The 18,707-nt window shown below is 38.1% G+C and overlaps 1 protein-coding gene across 5 annotated transcripts in view; it reads right to left on the bottom strand.

Moving 5' to 3' along the window:
* The window catches only part of sobpa (sine oculis binding protein homolog (Drosophila) a), a 506,753-nt gene that overhangs the window by 106,641 nt on the left and 381,405 nt on the right, over positions 1-18,707 (bottom strand). For 3 of the 5 annotated variants that reach the window (XM_039747881.1, XM_039747884.1, XM_039747885.1), the window contains one exon: positions 5,085-7,227. In XM_039747881.1, coding sequence (XP_039603815.1) covers positions 5,263-7,227 — 1,965 coding nt within the window. In that variant the 3' untranslated portion in view covers positions 5,085-5,262. Of the gene's footprint in view, positions 1-5,084; positions 7,228-18,707 lie in introns of those variants that run through there. The other 2 variants (XM_039747882.1, XM_039747886.1) reach the window with 2 other exon arrangements.

The following is an 18,707-nucleotide window of genomic DNA, read 5'->3' as shown; positions in this document are numbered from 1 at the left end:
ATTTATCCTATCACCTGTAAAATGCAAATAAACCATACATTTTAGGAAAAATAACTTTTTAAGTCCGTTTATAAAATTATTTATCAAATTATTAAATTGAAAGCAAGATATACCAAACACTTTTCCAAACTCATTTAGAAGAATATATTGTTAAGCTCATTTTAAAAAGCATTATTTTTTTTAAAAACGGTTATTTAATACAAGGTAAATAAACTTCATCATTTAATTATTTTGAGCTGCTTTATTCCTTTTCCAGTGAAAGGAGTCAAGTGCCTAAATTAAGTGACCATTCATACAGTACTATTATAAAAAAAAAAGTCCTCATGCCACTCCTGTTATAAGAATTTATTTTTCTTTTTTTTTTAGTAAAGTTTACACTAAGCATTTGCAGTGGCAGTGATATATACCTCACTAATCTATTCTATGTTTTGAATGATAAGAACTGTTTTATTATTATGTTTGCTTGAGGGATTTTGGGGTTAATGAAACATGCATTTTTTTTATATAAGATGCATAGTTTTTTTAAACACCATAATATACAAACTTGGACAAAATTCTAATGCTGTTAACCAGCATAAAAGTAACAACAATAGCAACAGTAATAATCGGTGCAAAAGTACTATTAGTTTTTTGAGAAATACAGTGTAATACTAAGAAAAATTGTAAGCTTGTTTTTCGTGTAATGTAAATAGTTGGTATATGCTTATCGATCCAGGTGTCACTTACAGAGCTTCTTTCCTTTTGAGTTAATTTCTGAAAAACCCATGTTTCTTTTTTGCTTTCCTTGCTAGCATTTGTTATTTTTACTGTTATGATAATCATTAAACTTACCTGACAAGACTTCAAGTAGCAGGATAAGTGAGTTGGTGTGGCAGAGACTTCTGCTAGTGGTGGGCTGCATAGTCTCTGCTGCATGCAGGACTCTGGTGCAGCTTTAATGACTTGTGCTGGGGATCTGTTTTGCTGTCACAGACTAGTAGAAGTGAAAAAATACAGAGCATGCAAGAAGTAATCACTCTGGATGTAAATTTCAAGAAGTAACCAATAATTGAAGTTTCACATAATGTTTGTGTTTCAAGGCAGACTATTTCATACATTTGCCAATGTTTTTAAATTAGTCTTTAATATTTCTAAAATTTGTACTGTGCCCTGTTGCAAGCATCTCAAAGACAGTTAAACATTTTTAACAAATTTCCTTCAAGGACAAATGTTTGAAATTTCAATACTATCAGTCCACTGGGAGCTGAGCTTTCCTGTGGACAGACAGACATGTCAACGGCATTAGGTGCTTTTCATACCTAAAAAAATATTGTTTATTACTGTCCTAGTGGTGTGTCACCACAGTTATTCAGTTAACTAAAAACTGGCACAGGCCTACTTTACCATGCATAATTTATTTTGAACATAATTTTCTGTTTGTGTAGTTACTTGATATCAGCATCTACATGAAATTGAAATCTTAACTATAAATTAGGTTTCACGCTGACTGTTGGTTTACTGTGTTACATGATAATAAAGTAGACTACAATGGTTAACAGCTGAAATGCAGCTTATAAAAGGAAAGAAGAAAAAAGAGAAGCATATAATACAATATAACTGATTTCCTCAATGTGTAATTTTACTGTGATTCAAAGACTGCTGTGGTATAAAAGAAAAACATTGGTGGCTATGCTTGCTCTCTTGCTTAGTGTTTCTCCCTACACAGTTCTTTCATTCTAACCCATTAATTGTTTATACTTCTGCACTATCAGTTAACAGATTTTTGTTCTACTTCTCCACCATTTTTTCCATGCTTTTTCCTTTTTTCTCATATGCCATGTTGTATCCTATGTCTCTTTCTTCACACAGGCAAACATCCATAATTGAAGCCTTGTACATGTAATATCCTTTTTATTTTAGATCATTAATATAGCCTTTCCTTTTTTCATTTTTAGCAATTCCTGATACAGACATGCAGTGCATTGATAGGCTTCTGCACTCCTAGTTTGAAAGAAATTCTGTTATCTAAATATTTACAACGTGTAATTCCAATCTCATTTATTGGTGGTTTTTGTGTTGTAAGTGTTTTATAATGTAGATGAATACCTTAAAAGCTTTGTAATACATCTGAATTTATAAAACAAACATAAAGCTACCTTTAAGAATATCAGGTTTAGTTTCATTGTCCATAGTTGGGGTGAGTAGGTTATTTAAGTAACAAAAGGAATATTGCCTAACATCTATAGGCTTTCATGGCAGAGTAAACAAGCTGCACTGGCTGTCCTTCAGAAACACTATGAAGAACTATGAAATGTGCAGCAGGAGTTGATAAAACATAATGACCGTTGCAGCCTATTATTTGCCATTAGCAACAATGTAATGGAAAGGCTCAGAAAAGAAAAAAAAATCTACAAATGCACAATAAACTGTTTTAATGAAAAAGCAGACTGGTAGACAGACAAAAACAGACATTCAGACAGGTCCGTATGCACATCTTTTTTTCAGGAACATTTTTAACAGTCACTTAGGCATCTTAACTGGGAAATGAATATTCCTTAACTAATATGTATTTAGGTTCAGTAATAACAAATACATCAAAAAAAATCTTGATAACATTTTAACAAGTAATTGGCAACAAAGTACTCAACTGAATTATTTGCCAGGTAGTCGGTCACTCTGTTTTTTGAAAACTAACATAAATCTTAATATACACACTGGCTTTGGAAAAGACATATCAATAGAATCTGATCACTGTTTTTAGCCATTTTAATTAACCATGTGTTCAGAAATGTGCTTTTCTTACAATATGTATAGTACAGTATGTGCACTTCCTTATGGGTGACTTCTGTGAATTGTGTCATTAAAATACATGAATACGTATGCGACAGCATGCATAAATGTACATAAGGGAATCTGAAGGTCTTGTAGAGTTCCTCTAATTTGCATTGGCTGCCACTCAGTTTATGTGGGAAGAATGGCAGAGACAGAAGGGTTAAGTGCAGTTTAGAACATACTTTTTTATGTGTACGTTCAACTGATGGTCAGAGGAAGGAGTAGGAGATTCCCTATAGCCAAAAAAGGTCACAGAGTTAGGCAGAATAACCCAAAGATAAGGTCCAAGCATAGATTATTTTCACTTAGAACAAATGTATAGATTAGCCATGTTCTTGGTGTCATTTCTAAGGCTTCTTGATAAAGGAAAACTGCCATTTTGTTTTAAAAATAATCCATTAAAACCTATTAACATCCTAAAAGCTTTGCCAACAAGCCATTAATTTTCATATGAGAAAAGTTACCTTTATGATTAAACCCTTTTTGCAAAGAAAATGAATTTGAGAACAAATGTCTATGTGAAAGGAAAACTGATGTATGAGCTAAATGATGTCATGGTTAACAGTTTATAAAGCAGGGAGTAATGGCCTCTGTGATTAAAAAAAAATATATATCTGAATTAGAATTTGGGATGAGCAAGGGAACACGTGGTAGATATGCAAAGAGCTTGTAACTTTATTTAATGCTGCTCTTTTTTAGGAACTAGACTATGCCTATTTCCTATGTTGCCTGCATTTAATTTTTAAGAAGGTCCTTACAACCACTTTTTAAGTATCACTCTCCTAAGTCTTGCTCCATAAAAGGAGCTCTGATTGATTGGAATGCTTTCAAAAGTGAAGATGGGATATTGTAGTCGCTGACTGGTTTCAGCCTGTATTATCGTACAAATCAAAAGGCCATAGATGAGGTACTATTGCTTTGAGTGTCATTTTTAATTACTTTAGTTGATTTGGTTAATTTTGTATCATGCAAACCTTTTGCTATAAAATGGACTATAGGCAAAGTGCAAGCTGGTTGGAGTGATGACATAGTTCAGTATGACTTGAATATTAAATCCATAATAATGTGCAACATTTAGGCAAATAACAGAATTTGTAAGAAATTGGCATCATTTGCAATGTATTATATAGGGTTAAAAAATAAGATAATATGTATGTACTTACCCAAATAGAAAATATGGGAGGAATTGCAATGTTAATTCTCATATTTCAGTACTTTTTTTTTAGTCTTACTTAACATACCTTTGTTAATGTATAAATAATGTGGGTTTTAATGTTCTTGGGTGTAATAGGGGGAAAAAACATCTGGTATAAGGCTGTCAGCCTTATTATAATTTTATGATTTCTGGTGTTAGTGGAAAAGTGGCATTGTAGACTGGCAGTTTCCATGAAAAAAACCTGTTACAATACTGCAGTTTTGGTGTGGAGCTGGTATCATGTTAATTTCATAATATATCAGGTTATCTTTTACCACAAGTATTTTGCCCATCTTACTATGCTTTTTTTATTTGAACTCTGTGAGCAAAGTCTGAATTGTCACAAATGAAAAATGCTGGCAAAATGATATTTAACTGCATTTGTTGTTTTATATTTTGTATTAAATGATGTCTCTCTTGAAGTGTAAAACATAGGTGCACACAGCCGTTCTGCTGTCTTTGTTGTAACATTATGGCAGTGCTTTTAAATACTGAACTGTAAGTGACCAGAAGCAAAAACTCTATCCAGGTTTTGGTTAACTCTGTCATTATATCAGCTACAGGGGGGTAAATAATTAGCAGTTTACTTCTGTCCAATGTATAAAGTGCCTCTAACTTGAGTGAGGTGAAATATACAATTTTTCTTCCTAGCTGAATTAGTTGATTGATTTTATGTGTTTAGTTTCTGTATTGTTTATTTTTTATTTATTTAATTTCTTGCATGTTTTTCCTTATTTATTTTTGTAAGAGAGTAATACATGGTTTATTAAAAATGCAAGGACTCAATGCCCATTGTAAACTCTCAGCAGCAAGGGGACTTGTATCAAAACTGCATAACTTGCTTTCAGTTAATGCACGATGTTTTAAAATAGAAGAGAACTGCAAAATGTCAATCAATTCTGTGTTTTTTCAATAATTGTAGTTTACAAATACTCTGTCAAGTGTTTGCTTTCTTCCTTTGTATTGCATTTTATAGGATAAAGCCTTGTTAATAATATTATTTCTTCTGTGTCTGGAATGGAGAATGCTAGAACAGAAGTGAAAAAGCAGATAAAAATGAATAAAACCACAATGGGGAATTATCCTTCGTTCACCAACGTGTTTACCGGATATGCTTTATCCTTTATTTTTAAGATTGGTTTGGCAATCTATGCTTAGAGCATTAAAAGAGAAATGACTTCACTCCCACCATCCCTTCCCTTTCCCTCTGGAATCCATTGGGCCAAAACCACTTTCCAGGTAAGGAGACCAACCTTTTATTTGTTCTGATTTCGAATTCGTAGGCACCTCCTCTTTAATGGTGGCTCAATGTCCTCTGGTCCTGCGCTGAGCAGGGGCGCTGAGATTATACAGGGTGAAATGGCAGTCTTATCTGCAGGCTTTGGCACGGGCTGGATGATGCAGCCTGCCTTGGGCAGCATGCGAAGGGCATAGGCATGGTCCTCATCGGCAGGATTGTTTAGGTTGGGGTCCTGCTTTTCCCCACCACCTAGAGAGTCTTCTGATGAAGCCTTCTTACCTGTGTCCAGCTCCAGTTGAAAGCCAGAGGCCCCTGTGCAGTTGTTTTCCTTCACTGACTCCAATTCATTGACCGTAGTTTCTTCTGAGTGCTGAGATGTCTTATGAAGTTCTGGACGATGCTCTGAAGAAACACTCTTACTGGCAGCCTCAGTAGTCTTTGTGCCATTTACAATGACATTGCACATGGCTGCAGGAATGGACTCTGTCCCTGTGTTGCTTAGAATAAATTGTTGCTGTTGATTATGCTGCTGTGTTTGTGGTGCAGCAGCACAAAGTGTAGGATCACTGCAAGGCAGTGTCATGCCTTCCAGAGGACTGCAGTTGTCTATACAGTTGCTGTCCAGTCTGTCTCTTCCGAGAAAGGCAAGATTGAGGACACTATGGGGTTCAGCTTCTTCCTTCACTTGCACATTCTGCACTGCTCTCTGGATTACATGTTGAAGTCTAGACCGTCGACCTACCGTTAAATCTATAACACCATCTGGTGAGAAGACTGAAGAATTTATGTGGCTAAGCTTGGCTTTTATTGGACTTTCTGGCTTGACAGTCAAATCAACAACTTCACTTCTGCTCCTTTCATGAAGAACTGATTGCTTAGAAGAATGCCCAGTCAAAGCTGGAGTTGATTCAGTGGATTTTGAAGACCCTTGTTTGGAGTTTTCATCACCATGGGATTCGGGCGAGACAAACTTGGTCTCCTTGGACTCACCACATTCAGGTGATGCGTTTGGAATGATGCCGTCACTGCTGGAGGACTTTGAGTTAAAGGGAATGGGAATGGGAACAGGGATTGGAACTGGGAGTGGGACAATAACTGGATATGGCACCAATAGGGTTGGGGGTGGCACCAAAGGAGCAAGTGATGGCACACTAAAGTTCATCATCTGTGGCATTGGGATGTGGCCATTTGGCATCATGTTTACTGGTGGGAAAGGTAACCCTGGCATTGGAGCTCCTGGATGAGGTGGTATTAAACCAGGTGGATTTCCTGGCATTGTTGGAGTAGACGGTGGATGAATATGTGGTGAAAGCATTGGCCTGTGCATGGGGCTTGAAGTTTGGCCTATACTTCTAGATGGTGGTGGGCCTATTCCTGGAATTATGGGATTGGATAAAGGACTATTCGGACTTGGGGTATGGGGGGCTCGGATAAAAGGAGGACGGATCTGCTGCATCATTTGATGTTCCATAAAGAATGGCAAAGGCATAGGACCCCGATTTGTCATAACCACTGGAGGACTTCCAGGTGGGACCCCTATTGGTGGAGGAGGAATAGGTACTGGTGGCGGAAGTGTTGGACTCTCATGGGGCTTAGGTCCTGGCGTGGGTATTTTGGCAGAGGAACAAATGACAGCAGGTTCAGAGGGAGATGTTGGTGTAGTCCCTGAGGGCCCAGGTGTTTGGTTGTGGCTAACCAATGTCATCCCAGGAGATGAAGCTTTCCTTCTCAAGTCTCCCAATGGATTGTTCCATGATTCAGGTGTCAGTAATTGCACAGCACTACTTTCAGGCTTACTCTCCATTGGAGGATGTCCAGGATTACAGAGGCCAGCTGGAAGATTGGCCTGAGTCTCTTTATAGAAAATGTCCATTTTGTATTGGTTGAGACACTTCGCACTGCAGAACTGAAGACGTCTTTCTCCAGCTCCAAAATCCAGGTACTCCTTCGTATGACGTATATGTTTACACCAATCGCATACCTGTTGGATAAAGAAGTGTGCAGATTAGAAGTCAATGATCGAAGATCAAGTTAGTTTTGCTCGAGAAGTAAATGCTAACGAGAAGATGATCACCATTCACCATGCTCTTTTTCCCCATCGTCATAAAAGTAAACAAAAAAATTAAAATATCACATTTTATGGCACTAGGTACTTTCAGCCTATGAGCATATACCGTTGGTTCCAATGTTTATCAAAAGCAAGCATTTATAGTTAGTTTTTAAATAAAGATGGGTAACATGGCTTCTACACTGTTAGATTGTATATACATTGAATATTGTGCACTTAATAGATTTAAAATTGTGTGCTACTAGCTGCAGTACTGAGGAATAAACTTTCAATACAGAAAAAAATCTGCAAACCAAAGTAGTTTCCACAAATATATAGAAACATAGCTAGATAATACATGTACTTGTTCCATGGGGATAAACGTCTAATTAAGGTTTACAAGAAACAAGAAAATTTCTGAATCCTTAAGTAATAGGCCTTAGTAAAACTTAATAGCGCCTAACTTAAACTGCTTTCTTATTGGTAAGTCACAAGTTTTTTTTCTCTGTTATTGTTCATGTGTATTTGGCTGGTGTAAAGTTTCTGTAAAAAGCTATATTTCTGTCTTTGGACTTAAACCACTGTCTGTTTGCCTGCCTGGCTATGGGGATTGTAAGTCCAACACTCACTAGAGACCAATCCACTTGAATCATATACTATTAAAGGAACCTATTCGAAAACAAAGAGAGTATACAAACTAGTAAATGCTAAATGTAAAGGCTATTTTAGTTATGGGGTAACATTGCGGTACAGTTATTGGTGCTACTGCCTCCTGATTCTAGGTACCAGAATTAAATTCCAGCCTGGTCTCTGTTTATGTGGCCTTTGCATGTTCTTTACATGTCTAGTATATGGGAGGTAATTAAAGTATTCGGGGTATATCTAAGTGGGCTGAAAACCCCTGCAAGGCTGGTTCCTGTATTTTGCCCAGTACTGCTAGGATAGATTCTTACTCCCTGTGACCTCATTATAAAAGAACACAAAAATGGAAGAAAGTGGATAGATGGTTACAGTGTTTATGTGATATTTGGACATTTCATATACAATACTAATGATTATTTCTTTGGAGTTAGAAGATGTAAAGTGACAGAAGCTGTAAATCAGAACTGTATTCTTTTGCAACACATTGAATAGATGTTCCTAAGAGCTAATAAGACCCGATTTAAACTACTGAAGTACAGAAATCTTTGACAAAAGACAGATTTTTTTATATCATAGTCAAGAATAGTTTAGTAAAGAGTTCACTTTGGAGAGTCTGAAACTTTTACTGCTTGGCATCAAATAAATATATTTGTGTATTACTCTAAATGAATGCAACTTTTTTAGACAAAGAAAAAAAAAACTGCAATCCGTTTCTTTCTTTTGAAAACATCCTGAGTAAAAGCTTCAAACACAAACCCACTAATGGAAATGCAGAATCACCTAATTTAATCTTCAAATACAGTCATTTGAAACTCACTGTGCTTCACTGAGTCATGGAACCACTGTTAATTGTCTGAAAAAAATAGCAAGACTATGCAGAGTGTCGCAGATGCCAGGGGCGACGACCTGGCCGGGACACCTTGGAGGACCGGAAGTGGGCGTGTGCCCATCTGGGATCACGTGGGGGCCGCCTTCCTGGTTGCTTTGGGGGCCACGGGTTTAGGGCATGGAAGCCCCACCCTGTAGGGGCCTGTGGTCACCGCCAGGAGGCGCCCCAATGCCTTGGGGACTTGTGACCTCAGCACTTCCGCCACACCAGGAAGTGCTGGGGGGAAGATTTAGGAGGACACCCGGAGAGCTCCCGGGAGAATAGCTGGCACTTCCGCCACGCTGGGGCGTGGCCAAGAGGGAAATGCCGGGAACCACCTGGAGCTCGTCCGGGAGTATATAAAAGGGGCCATCTCCCTTCATTCAAGGCTGGAGTCAGGTGGAAGCAGGACAAGGCATGAGAGAGGTGTGGAGGCGGCCCGAAGAAAGGCATTCTGAGGCCAGGACTGAGTATTGGGGTGTGTGCACTTATTTGAACAGGGTCTGAGTGACCAAAATATTGTAAATATTTGTATAATAAACGTGTGGTGGTTGAAGAACAACATGTCCAACTGTCTGTGTCCGGGCCAAGTCCACAAGGGATAAAACATTGCAGCATAATGATTTGGTTGCAGGATTAAATTTAATACTAGGTACATGTTGTAACCAAAGTAATCTTCCAGTGACACATTTTTATACACTAATTAGAAACTTCTGCTAAAATAAACCTGCCCCACTTCCTTCATCTTTTACCCATATTCATTCCTAAGGTGATGCTGGTTAGTCTGGATGAAAATTAAGACATCATCTCCAGAATATATTAAAAAAAAATCTTAAGGAGCTTACCCCTTAATGATCTTAGAGAATGATGGGACAGGGATCTTGACAATTAAAATTTCAGAAGAGGAATGGTATACACCCATTCATAAAATACTTTCTAATTCAGTACAGTATGTACCAAGAATACCATAATTCAGAAATTGTTCATTTTTCACTTTAAAATTTTTTGACTTTAAAATTGCAAAAAATGTACACAGAGCAAAGGTAAACCTTTCAGCAGTGACATGAAATGTCTGTATGCTATGTTACATGTTCTGGGAATGTTGTACACTTATTTTGTTCAAAATTAATTTGTATAGCTCTTTAGATTGCCTTTGATTTAAAATAAATCCTGCAGTGTTAACAGCAATATTTGGGTTAAAAACCGATAGGATAAAAATTGGTTGCAGTATCTTATACCACACTACTTGCACAAAGATTTATTTTGTGTAACTGAATGAATACTGATTAGTAGGAGATAACTTGGTGGGAAAGAACTGCTCTCTGTTATCTCAGATTCTCTCCATGAGAATGTGTTCAGAAGTTTTTAAGAACTTGTCAAAAATTCATTAATGTAATTTTGAAGTACACATACCGACCCGTGCTATACCTTTAAATCTTATTTGGTGCATTTTTCTATATAAAGAACCATTATTAATGGTGCTGATTAACCATATAGCTCTCTTTGATGGGTCAAGGTTGATTGTTAATTTTCATGGTGTATCTCTGAAATATACTGTTGCAATTGTCATGGTATTTATACATGATTGGGTTTTATTTGTTATTATGTCTCGTTTCTTAAAAGAAAATAAAGAAGCAAGACAAGAACCCACCCTGGATGTGGTGCTAGTTTATTCACAATCTTGTGCTTCCCCACATTTAATCAAACCATACCAATTTAGAGGTGCCAGTAGACTGATCACAAAATGTAGAATAAAAAACTTTGTACAACACGATGCTTAGCTGGTCCTCATGGCTAGAAGGGACTGTGTTAAAGTCCTGGGGCCTCATGTATAAACGGTGTGTACACACAGAAATGTTTCCACGCTCACATCGCGATGTATAAAACCTAAACTTGCTGTAAAAGCATGCACATTTTCTTGCCAGCTAAATGTCTGCCGTACGCAAGTTCTCCGCTCAGTTTTGCAAACTGCCGGCACCCAGCATCAAAGCAGTGCTTTAGTTCCAGTGTGGTTTCCCTGTCTTTTTTAGATTCACATCCCTGATGCGGCTTTATCAATTAATACACTGAAATTAACCACATATTGTTCATTAACGAAATTACTGTGGAGGGGACGCTGGCGCACGTATGTTGCTGCAGCTCTTCCCTGTTATCAACACTTTCTGTTAAAATTTGCGTTAAACTTAAACTTTTTGCAATTGTTCACTTTTTATTGTTTGTAGAGTTCATGGATGCAATTGACTTGAACTTTGTTGATTTGGATTTACTTTTATGGACTTTGCCATGACTGGGTTTGCAGCCTCGGGGACATCCACATATTTCTGTGACACACTGGATAAGCCCATGGACATTTCTTTGCTCCGTGACGATCTATGAGTCAGGAATGGCCTGTCTTCTTGATTATAATTTATACACTGGATTGTTCTTGATTCCTTCTATACGTGCTTAATGACTAACAAATGATCTGAGGTTTACACCCAGCTGGATGTGGCTCTGGGCGATCCCGTCTGTAATACCCAGTGTTATATGTATGTGGCTGTATGTTGGAACCACCGAATTTTTGGTATCTTCATGTGCATTTTGTAATATCTCCTACTATGCTTTTTCTGCTGCTTGCCGCTCATCTGCGCCACCCGATCCTCCCGTCTCACCTACTCTATGCTGTGCTGTGCTGCTTCTCTGCTACTATCAGATAAGTATTGCTCTCTATTATGCTTAAATACTCTCATGACAAACTCCTTCATATTAAACAGTTTGTCCAGAGCAAATGGTCAGACTGGAATGTCCTAAAAGACAATGGTATTGTGCGGAGCCCGAAATATTGACATCGCGGATCAGGTCGCGAAAAGTTCATCGGCAGCATTTGCTTAGGAATATGCTGTCCTACTCATGGCTTTGGAAATAGGAGTGTCCGTGCCAAATCTGCAATATGTTAAAATAAACTCTGGTCATGGATCTGCGCACCATGAACCCACATCGGCTAATATTGCACTGTTTAACTCAAGATATCTTAATGGCAAAGCACTGGTGCTATCAGAATTCATTACAGACTCACACCTTGACTTGCTATGCTTAACAGAAACTTGGCAAAAATCAAATGATTTTACATCTGTTATGGAGGTGACCACACCTGGATGTATTCACTTAACGGAGCCTCGCAGCTCAAGACAAGGCGGAGGAGTAGCAGTAATTGCTAGATCGAAGTTAAGCATCAAAAGAATCACCATTGACAGTCTATTGTCTTTCGAGTGTCTGGCTCTTAAGTTAATAACAAAATCTGGTCCTGTCTCACTTATTGTTGTCTATCGTCCCCCGAAATATAATGTGTCTTTTTTTATCTGATCTGACTGAATTATTAACCCACTTAAGTTCACTTTCCCAGAGAATACTTTTTCTTGGCGATTTCAACATCCATATTGACATTACTACATGTAAACTGAGAAATAAATTCCTATCCTTACTAGACTGTATTGACTTGGTGCAGCATGTTGATTTTCCCACCCACTCTGGTGGTTATATACTGGACCTGATCTGCACATCTGGATTATCTTTTGGCATCACCTATAGCAATGATTTAGGACTCTCTGACCATAAAGCAGTGCTTTTCACTGTCTCATTACCTTGTATCTTATTACTGTACTTTCTTACCTGTAAATGTCAAATTTCTTTCCGAAAGGTTAAAAATATCTATCCCTCTGTTCTTGCTGGATCCATTTCTGTCTTCACCTATTCCATCAACACTAGATAGTCTGTTGACCACTATAACTCAGCCCTTCATTCAGCACTCGATAAAACAGCTCCTTTAAAACAAAAGGAGGTTTCCTTTAAGCGTTCAGCTCCATGGTATAATTCAGAGCTACGATCTATGAAAGCAAGTGGCTAACACCTTGAGAGAATGTCACATAAGACTGACTTCACTGTTCGCATCCAGGCTTTCTCTGACCATCTAAGGGCATACAGAGATGCACTACCTGCAGCCAAGAGCACAAAATTATGGCAGAATGATTGAAAGTGGCTATGATAACCCAAGGGTTTTGTTCTCTGTAGTTAATAAATTACTTAAACCTACATCTGGCCCAGTTACCTCCTCTACTGAAGTCTGTGAAAAATTCCTCGTCTTTTTCCACAATAAGATTAAAGATCTAAATATTTCAACTAACATAAATCCATCATCCATTTATATCCTTCCCTGTCTTCCCACTCTATCCAGCTCCTTTTCTAAATTTTCACCAGTCACATCAGCATTTGTTATTGACCTGCTTTGTAAGGTGAGGCCAACTACTTGTGTACTGGACATCCATCCCCACTACACTTCTTAAATCCTGCCTTCATGCCATAATCCCGACTGTTACAATAATTAATACATCCCTCGACAATGGGTTTGTGCCAGCCATTTTTAAAATCGCTTCTGTAACCCCCATGTTAAAAAAACTCTAGTCTTGATGGTGACGATCTTAACAATTTTCGGCCTATTACTCACCTTTTCTGTCAAAAGTTCTAGAGTATGTTGTAGCCTCCCAGCTCACCAATTACTTGACCACTAATAATTAGATGGAACCCTATCAGTCTGGTTTCAGGGCATAGCACAGCAGTAAAACTGCTCTTCTTTGGGTAACTAATGATTTGCTTATGGCAGTAGACTCTGGACAAACCAGCATATTAATTTTGTTAGACCTCATTTGACACTGTCAGACATGACATTCTAATGTCCAGAATGGAGAACATGCTTAGTATCTCTGGCAGTGCCCTCCAGTGGTTCAAGTTTTATCTGACTGATAGGCAAGAGTTTGTTAGTCTTGGCCACAGCAGATCAAGCTCAACGTCAGTCACACAAGGAGTTCCTCAGGGCTCTGTCCTCGGCTCTCTTCTCTTCTGCATTTATATACTTCCCCTTGGCCATATTATTCATAGCTATGGACTGGGTTATCATTTTTTTGCAGATGACACTCAACTCTATTTCAATGTCAAAAGTGCAATTTCATCAGAGTTTTCTCAGCTCACAACTTGCCTCAGTGAAATTAAAACCTGGATGGAGCAGAACTCTTTAAAATTAAATTGCAACAAAACTGAACTCCTGCAAATTCGTACTAAAGCGCTACTTGACGGTGATCTCATCAGACCTTCTTCTGATGCAAGGAATCTTGGTGACATTTTTGATTCCTCCCTTTCTTATTCCACCCACATAAATCACATTAAGAACCTTTCTTACTTTCACCTTTGTAACATATACTATGTTCACTCATTCCACTCCTTTTCTAATGCTGAGAAACTTGTCCATGCTTTTATCACATCCCGCATCAATTATTAGGACTCACTGCTGGCAGGTGCCCCTTCTAATCTTATATCACAGCTCCAGATGATTCAGAACTCTGTTGCAAGAGTCCTTACTCGAACCAGCAATAGTGAGCACATCACACCCATCCTGCTTCGCCTTCACTGGCTCCCTGTGTCTTATAGGATTGAATATAAAATTCTATTAATAACCTACAACGCTTTAAATGGCCTTAAACCGGACTATATCAGTGACCATCTAAATCAGGGGTGCCCAATACGTCGATTGTGATCGACTGGTAGAATGCTTTGCATTCAAAACATTTTTTTTTTAATCGTTAGTCTATATATCTTCCCTATGGCATTTGCCATTTGATTGACATACAGGGCAGACAGTCTGAGATCTATTTTCTTCTAACACACTGGTCATCCCGCACGCACGAGTTACTGCAAAACTCTGGCTGTGATCTAGTTAGCCTTCCAATTTATATCAACTAAAGAAGGGATTTAAAAAAAAAAAAATCTTTGGGGAGGGTATGGGCTGGATGTGGACTTGGAAGAGGATTTTTTTTCTCACAGTGTCACAATCGAAGTGCGTTTGTCTGATCTGTCAATCTATCATTGCTATTCCAAAGTAGGAAAATGTGGAAAGGCACTTTTGAACTGTTCATAAAAACTACAAAACAGACTTCTTTCTCTTTCTCAGATCACTTTTCGGAAGGGAGAGGGAACTAAAATTGCAGTTAATCGGACAGCCGTCATTTTTCACTCGACTGATTTCAAAAGCAAAGGCAGACACACCGAAGCATTGTTCCGGAATAGTCACTCGATCATTAAGCATAAAAAGTCCTTCCAAGATGGAGAGATGATAAAAGATGTCTTCGTTGAGACAGATGGCTAGGGAGAAATTCCTGCTGAGATTTCAAGACCCCTGGCCGGAGAAAAAGGAGTTTCTTCTTGTCATTAAACATGCAGAATACAAGCAACTTAATAACGATCAATGGCCAGTAGACTTGGCATTTTTTTTACGATCTTACCAACATGTAGAATTAGCTTAATTTACAGCTGCAAGAAAAAGAGAATATGATTAGCTCAGTTAATGCTTTCAAACAAAAACTGCAACATCTGTCCTCAAAGATGCAGCGCCTTGATTTGGGGAACATCCAAAACCTCGCGTCAGAGCTGGAGATGCAATGGAAGGTGTGTGCGCAACTTGACAGCATTCGCTACAAAGAGCAGATAGAAAATTGCCTGTCAGACTTTGACAGACGGTTTCAAGACTCAGCTTTACTTGAGCCAATAGCTACATTTAAGTGCTATACATTTAGGGAAGATGTTGAGGGTGATTCACATGCATCAAAAATTGCAACACTGTTTCACCTAAAACTGGAGGATGATATTCAGCTGAAATCTGGTGCTCTTGGACAGTTGTGGAACTTACTCACAGAGGAAAAGTACCCAAACATGAGGAAATTTGCTACCTCCGTGACTGCATTATCCAGCTCTACTTATTTATGTGAGTCAGCCTTTTCCCACATGAAGATTATTAAATGCAAATACTGTAGTAACCATAAATGTATTTAATTTTTATTGTGCCATAAAGGTTATTCAGTGATGCAAGGTATGACCACATATATTTTATGTACACTCACCTAAAGGATTATTAGGAACACCATACTAATACGGTGTTTGACCCCCTTTCGCCTTCAGAACTGCCTTAATTCTACGTGGCATTGATTCAACAAGATGCTGAAAGCATTCTTTAGAAATGTTGGCCCATATTGATAGGATAGCATCTTGCAGTTGATGGAGATTTGTGGGATGCACATCCAGGGCACGAAGCTCCCGTTCCACCACATCCCAAAGATGCTCTATTGGGTTGAGATCTGGTGACTGTGGGGGCCATATTAGTACAGTGAACTCATTGTCATGTATAAGAAACAAATTTGAAATGATTCGAGCTTTGTGACAAGGTGCATTATCCTGCTGGAAGTAGCCATCAGAGGATGGGTAAATGGTGGTCATGAAGGGATGGACATGGTCAGAAACAATGCTCAGGTAGCCCGTGGCATTTAAACGATGCCCAGTTGGCACTAAGAGGCCTAAAGTGTGCCAAGACAACATTCCCCACACCATTACACCACCACCACCAGCCTGCACAGTGGTAACAAGGCATGATGGATCCATGTTCTCATTCTGTTTATGCCAAATTCTGACTCTGCCATTTGAATGTCTCAACAGAAATCAAGACTCATCAGACCAGGCAACATTTTTCCAGTCTTCAACTGTCCAATTTTGGTGAGCTTGTGCAAATTGTAGCCTCTTTTTCCTATTTGTAGTGGAGATGAGTGGTGCCCGGTGGGATCTTCTGCTGTTGTAGCCCATCCGCCTCAAGGTTGTGCGTGTTGTGGCTTCACAAATGCTTTGCTGCATACCTCGGTTGTAACGAGTGGTTATTTCAGTCAAAGTTGCTCTTCTATCAGCTTGAATCAGTCGGCCCATTCTCCTCTGACCTCTAGCATCAACAAGGCATTTTCGCCCACAGGACTGCCGCATACTGTTTTTCCCTTTTCACACCATCCTTTGTAAACCCTAGAAATGGTTGTGTGCGAAAATCCCAGTAACTGAGCAGATTGTGAAATACTCAGACCGGCCCGTCTGGCACCAACAACCATGCCACACTCAAAATTGCTTAAATCACCTTTCTTTCCCATTCTGACATTCAGTTTGGAGTTCAGGAGATTGTCTTGACCAGGACCACACCCCTAAATGCATTGAAGCAACTGCCATGTGATTGGTTGATTAGATAATTGCATTAATGAGAAATTGAACAGGTGTTCCTAATAATCCTTTAGGTGAGTGTGTATATGTATATATATATATATATATATATATATATATATATATATATATATATATATATATATATATATATATATATATATCTATATCACAGCAACACTCATAACAGTTACAGTTACAATTACATTGACAATCATGTTACGTTATTTTCAAAATGTTTCTAGTATATATTTTCTTTAACACGCTAGTATATATATATGTCTATATATATAAAATATAGTATATAAGGAGGTCCGGAAATGATATATATATATATATATATATATATATATATATATATATATATATATATATATATATATATATATATATACGGCGATCAGGAGTCTTTTAATGTAGGTGGATCATTTCGACCTGGTCATTTTAAAAGTAGCTGCAAACAGCAAAAGCCAAAAAGTGTGAGGCATCCCGAAATACCCTGTTCTAAATCATTATGCCCCTTTCTCCTACTAAGGTCCTCTGATTCCGACAATCTTCTTGTGCCTCACATTAACTTGCACTCTATGGGTGACAGGGCCTTCAGCTCCATAGCACCCAGACTTTGGAATGACATCCCAAAATTAATTAGATCAGCTTACTCCATTCATTCTTTTAAAAGACAACTTAAAACTCATCTATTTAGGAAGACTTTTAACTTGCACTCGTGACAACTTAACATTCTGCCCTTTCTTTCAGTTTACCTCTCTGTCCAGGTGCTCGGGATAATTTGTGTGTCTGTTTATATCGCAAATTAGGTTATTTGTTAGGTTTTTCTTTTAGTATTGAATTTAGTATTTTACTGTTTTATTGTCCTTTATTTTTTTGTTTATCTCTTTTGTTATCTCTTTCATTGTTCTGTTCAGGAAAACATTTGTATCCATTGTTACATATTCCCTGCTGTTTTTTTTTGCTAAGACTCTGTGAAGCACCTTGAGCATGGGAAAGTGGCTATATAAATAAAACGTATTTATTATTATTATTATTAGTAGTTTAAGGCATCTGATTGTAATTAACTTGTAACAATATAATGGTACAGCAGCTGATCAGAAAGAGAATTATCGGTATACAACATCAAGCACACGCTGTCTCAGCCATGAGCACAGTCTATTGAACTGCTCTCAAACGGAAAAGGCTTCAGAGCCTTTCCTGTATGGACCTCATGGTTCAGAAACATTTTAATCCCAAGAACAATAAACACACTCAATCAGTCCATCAAGTGCTCCTTGTAGAACTGTTTGTACTTATTAGTACAATAACCTCACTGTAAACTTGCGATAGTTATAATATTGCACAACCTGAGCCAGTTTATAAAGAGCGTATTTACTTATGATGTCGATATCATTATTAAGATGAAATGCAGCAAAATATGTTTATTACATTATACAGATAAAAAGTTAACATCATTTAAATAATCTATGTTGTTAATAATTAAAAATGAGAGGACACAGTGGCATAGCACTAGTGACGATCTGGTGCCCCGTTCAGAGATTGTTCCTGCCTCGTGCTGTATGCTTGCTGGGACTGGCATGACCCTGGATGGACAGATGGATGGAATAATTAAACATGTACTACGAAGATATTTCAATGTTCCTTAAAAGTTTTGAAGAATCTGTTACAGAGCCGATTGTGTGGCAATTGGTTACTTGGAGAAAGAAAAGGAAGGACAGGAATTGGGGGTTAGTACTGTACGTTTGAAAGTGACAGTACTGCTGCAATAAATTATTTCATCGAAGGTTGCTCACGGCGCAGCAAACATCTTGTGGGAGGCAGGAACAATCTCTGGACAAGCCGC

The sequence above is a fragment of the Polypterus senegalus genome, chromosome 3 (genome assembly GCF_016835505.1).
Source record: "Polypterus senegalus isolate Bchr_013 chromosome 3, ASM1683550v1, whole genome shotgun sequence".
NCBI lineage: Eukaryota > Metazoa > Chordata > Cladistia > Polypteriformes > Polypteridae > Polypterus > Polypterus senegalus.
The sequence above is the reverse complement of the archived record's forward strand: the minus strand, read 5'-3'. Positions and strand labels throughout refer to the sequence as shown.